At 35.0% G+C, this 4,212-nt stretch overlaps 1 protein-coding gene across 1 annotated transcript; it reads left to right on the top strand.

Moving 5' to 3' along the window:
- The first annotated feature begins 751 nt into the window (after window positions 1-751).
- LOC105788417 (malate dehydrogenase, chloroplastic) lies at window positions 752-3,740 on the top strand. The gene is made up of 2 exons (XM_012615314.2): window positions 752-1,151; window positions 2,226-3,740. Exon 2 carries the CDS (start codon window positions 2,259-2,261, stop codon window positions 3,495-3,497), a length of 1,239 nt encoding a protein of 412 aa, XP_012470768.1. The 5' UTR covers window positions 752-1,151; window positions 2,226-2,258; the 3' UTR covers window positions 3,498-3,740.
- The last annotated feature ends 472 nt before the right edge of the window (window positions 3,741-4,212 follow it).

Genomic DNA, 4,212 nt, shown 5'->3' with positions numbered 1-4,212 from the left:
ACCTCCTAAACTATTGAGGTTATATTAATAAGATCATTTCGTTATTAAAATTGTCAATTTAATCATTAAATAGACTCATATGTCATAATTTAAAATAAAATGAATATTGCAAAAATCTTGGATTTGATATTTTAAAACTTTTAAAGAAACTTTATCATTCACTCTCTTTCTTCAATTTTATTTTATTTTAGTTTTAATTTTAAAAGTTGTGAGACAATATTTTATTTTTCTTTAAACAATTCATTTTAAATTATGTCATATAAGACTTGATGTTTCATTTAATGGTTAAATCAATGATATTAATAATGGAAGGACTTGATTGATATAACATCGATAGTTTGAGCACGTAATTAGAATGTTTTAAACTTTAGAGATCAATTTAGAATGAGGGTCATAGTCTGGGATGTTTAATGTAATTAACTCTTAATTTTATATTAGCTTGTAAAAGGTTTTTAGATAAATAACATTAGTAGTTGTCCCCCAAACTATTTTGAGTTTATGGGAGTTTTGTTTTATGTTAGTCAGGCTAAAAAATATAAAATTAAAAATTAGGTAACCATTTTATAAATTTTTATATTTAGGTTGTAAAAGAATTTACTAATAATTAGATCATCATTTTGTATTTTTTATAATTGGTTCACCAAAATATAAAAAAATTTAATACGTCACCTCTATTTTTTTTTTATCATTTCTGTGAAAAGGAAAAACAAAATACTTTGATGAAAGAGAAAAAAAAAAACACAAGCAAAGAAAGAGGAATTAAAAAGGGGTATGAAAAGGCAAGCAAATCTTAGCTGTAGAGAGTAGAAACCATCCCTTCAACCATCGGCCACAATTTCTTCTTGGCAAGCCAACAAAAACTTGAAATAATCTAAAACAAAATCAAACACTTTTTGGTAGATTCTTTCCAGGTAGCGGCGGTGTATTCGGTACACACTCAAAAATATAATTTTAACTCCAGGCCAGAAAGAGTAGGTGAAAGTCGAAAATTTTGGTGCCTTGTTCGAAGTTTATTGGTCCAGTTTCTCCTATAAATACCAAAAGCCGAATTAAAAAGCCTATTTTTTTCTCGTACATATCACTTTGCTTCCCTTAAGTTAAGCGCGCTCTCTCTTCATCTCTCTCTCTCTCTCCCAATTCAGATCTCAAAGGTTTGTTTCCTTTTCTTAACTAGTTTCTGATCTTTATTTCCAGTTGTAATTCTTGAATTCTAAACTATGGGGTTTGTTTATTTGTCCAAATATAATTTGGGTTTTTGTTTATTAATCCGAACCATTATCTGGGTTTGCTCTGTTTGCTTGTTTCTGATAGTCATTTTATTGCTTCTTCTAAGATGCAATATTGATTAGATCTATACTATCGGTTTCTTTATTTCATTGACATTTCTTTCATTTTTTCCTGCTTGGAATTTGGAAACATAGTATTCTGGTTGGGTATCTCTTGAAATGTTGGGCATTGTGTTTCTGGATTTTTCTTATGTTGCCTTGAGTGAAATGCTTGGGAGAAGAGATGAACTCATCTTTTGCTGCCTTGGAGGAATTGTTTGAAGATAAATCCGGTTATTATTTTCAATGATTTGTGAAAAGGGGTTCCTCGATATTGAAATTCCTGAAATCAACATTCAATTTGGGGATTATCCATAAGGGATATTTGATCCCGTTCACATGATTATTTATTTCAAGTTTGTGAAACTAATGTTAAGAATGTGATTAATGGAAAGAATATGGTAACTCAGACCAAGTTAACCAGATATGGCGTCCAAATTTTATACAGAAGAAACCTGATTTGCCTTTTTGAATAAATTTGTACGTGTGCTTTGAAAGAAGTGGGATCTCGGCATTTTCCTATTCGGTTATAGGAGCTAATTTTCTGACCAGGATTTTGTATAATGAATACAAAATTGATACCTTTGGTTTCATAGAATAAGTCCCTTGCTATTGTTTTCTGGCTATGATTGACAGGAATGATAGATCTATCGGTTCGTTTTGCTTTTAGTTCTTTTTAATGCTCCCTCATTATTATTAAGATAGAAATAGATGCTTGCTTTGTTGGTTTCTATATTTTTGAATGCAAGCATGTCTTGGAACCACAATTCATGTTTATTTCTTTGGCAACTATTTGTTTGTCTGTGACATTTGCTTCTTGATAGTTTTAAAAATGGAGACATGCATTCTGGATGTGAGTCATGCAGCTTATTGATTATATTACTTCATATCTCGTTTCAGGCCTAGACGCTGTTTCCTGTTTCAAAGCGTGAGATGGCGACAACATCAGCAGCTACATTCTCGATCGGATCGACTGTCTCCTTTGGAAGAAGGGGGAGTCCACCTCCTCTAACAAAACCTTCTGCTGCAAGGTGCACCTCACAGAATTCACTTGCAAGTTTCAGTGGCCTCAAGGCAGCAACATCTGTGAACTGTGATTCTGAGTCCTCCTTCCTTGGCAAAGAAAGCAGTGCAGCTCTTAGGGGCTCTTTCGCACGGAAAGCACAGAAGCCAAACCAGAGTTCTCACCATGGCTTACAGCTTCAAGCATCTTACAAAGTGGCAATACTTGGAGCTGCTGGAGGGATTGGTCAGCCACTGGCACTTCTAATCAAGATGTCCCCGCTAGTTTCAGCCCTGAACCTCTATGATATAGCAAATGTCAAGGGAGTGGCCGCAGATCTCAGTCACTGCAATACTCCTTCTCAAGTTCTGGATTTCACTGGTGCTTCTGAATTAGGAAATTGTTTGAAAGGTGTGAATGTGGTGGTTATTCCTGCTGGTGTTCCAAGAAAGCCCGGTATGACTCGTGATGACCTCTTCAATATCAATGCCAACATTGTTAAGACTTTGGTTGAGGCTGTTGCTGATAATTGTCCCGATGCCTTCATCCATGTTATTAGCAATCCGGTTAACTCCACAGTACCAATTGCTGCTGAAGTTCTGAAGCAGAAGGGTGTTTATGATCCAAAGAAGCTTTTTGGTGTTACCACATTGGATGTTGTGAGAGCTAACACATTCGTTGCTGAGAAGAAAAACCTTAAGCTCATCGATGTGGATGTTCCTGTTATAGGTGGACATGCTGGTATCACCATTTTACCCCTGCTGTCGAAGACGAAACCTTCTGTTAGGTTTTCGGATGAAGAAGTGGAGCAATTAACTATCAGGATTCAAAATGCTGGGACAGAGGTTGTAGAAGCAAAGGCAGGTGCAGGGTCAGCCACCCTGTCCATGGCATATGCGGCTGCAAGATTCGTTGAATCATCCCTTCGTGCTCTAGATGGAGATGGGGATGTCTATGAGTGCTCTTTTGTGCAATCAGATCTGACTGATCTTCCGTTCTTTGCATCTCGGGTTAAGCTTGGAAGAAAAGGGATTGAAGCAATGATTCCATCTGATCTTCAAGGATTATCCGAGTATGAAGAGAAGGCTTTGGAAGCTCTTAAACCAGAACTGAAGGCTAGCATTGAGAAGGGAATTGCATTTGCGCAGAAGCAACCAGTTACAGCATGAAACTGAAAAGTTTTTGAAGCTCTAAAACCTCATTGAAACCATGCTTTTAACACATATAATCCCTGCACAAGAACCTTCAGTTTTGTAGAATGAATGTTGTTTTTTCTATTTTCTTTTTCCAAAATGAGGATCACTAAGAAAGTGAAAGGGTATTTTGATGGTTGCAGATGAGAATAGTATCATTTTTCAATCAGACTCTGTAATGCTTTCGACTGTTTTGAAATAACATGGTTTATTCCCCTAGTTTTTATTACTGTGTCAAAGGAGTGGCGAATTAGTTTTTATTACTGTGTCGAAGGAGTGGCGAATTATGAAGACCCAACATTGTGAAGGCAATGCATTTGCTGCAAAATAAGGTTAGATACCTAAAAGGTACATATTTTCTAGGGTAAATTATTCCACAGGTCATTCAACTATTGTCACTTCTTTTTTTTTTATTGTTTAAGTGCCATTAAATCTCTAACGGGAGAGTGATTTAGTAGTTAAAAGAATGTATATAATAATAAATTTAACCTTTTAACTTAACCCCATTTTTTTTCCATCTTCATAAACTCTCCACAGCCTCTAAAATGAATGTTTCATCAATGATTTCATCTAATGTAATTCAAAAGAATAAAAATATTTAAATTAGAATAAAAGTTTAAAGAGTGATTTGGATGTAACTTGGATGGATGGTGATAAAAAATGTTTGAAAAGAGAATCAAATCATGATTAG

The sequence above is a fragment of the Gossypium raimondii genome, chromosome 2, assembly GCF_025698545.1.
Source record: "Gossypium raimondii isolate GPD5lz chromosome 2, ASM2569854v1, whole genome shotgun sequence".
Classification (NCBI taxonomy): Eukaryota; Viridiplantae; Streptophyta; class Magnoliopsida; order Malvales; family Malvaceae; genus Gossypium; species Gossypium raimondii.
The sequence above is the reverse complement of the archived record's forward strand: the minus strand, read 5'-3'. Positions and strand labels throughout refer to the sequence as shown.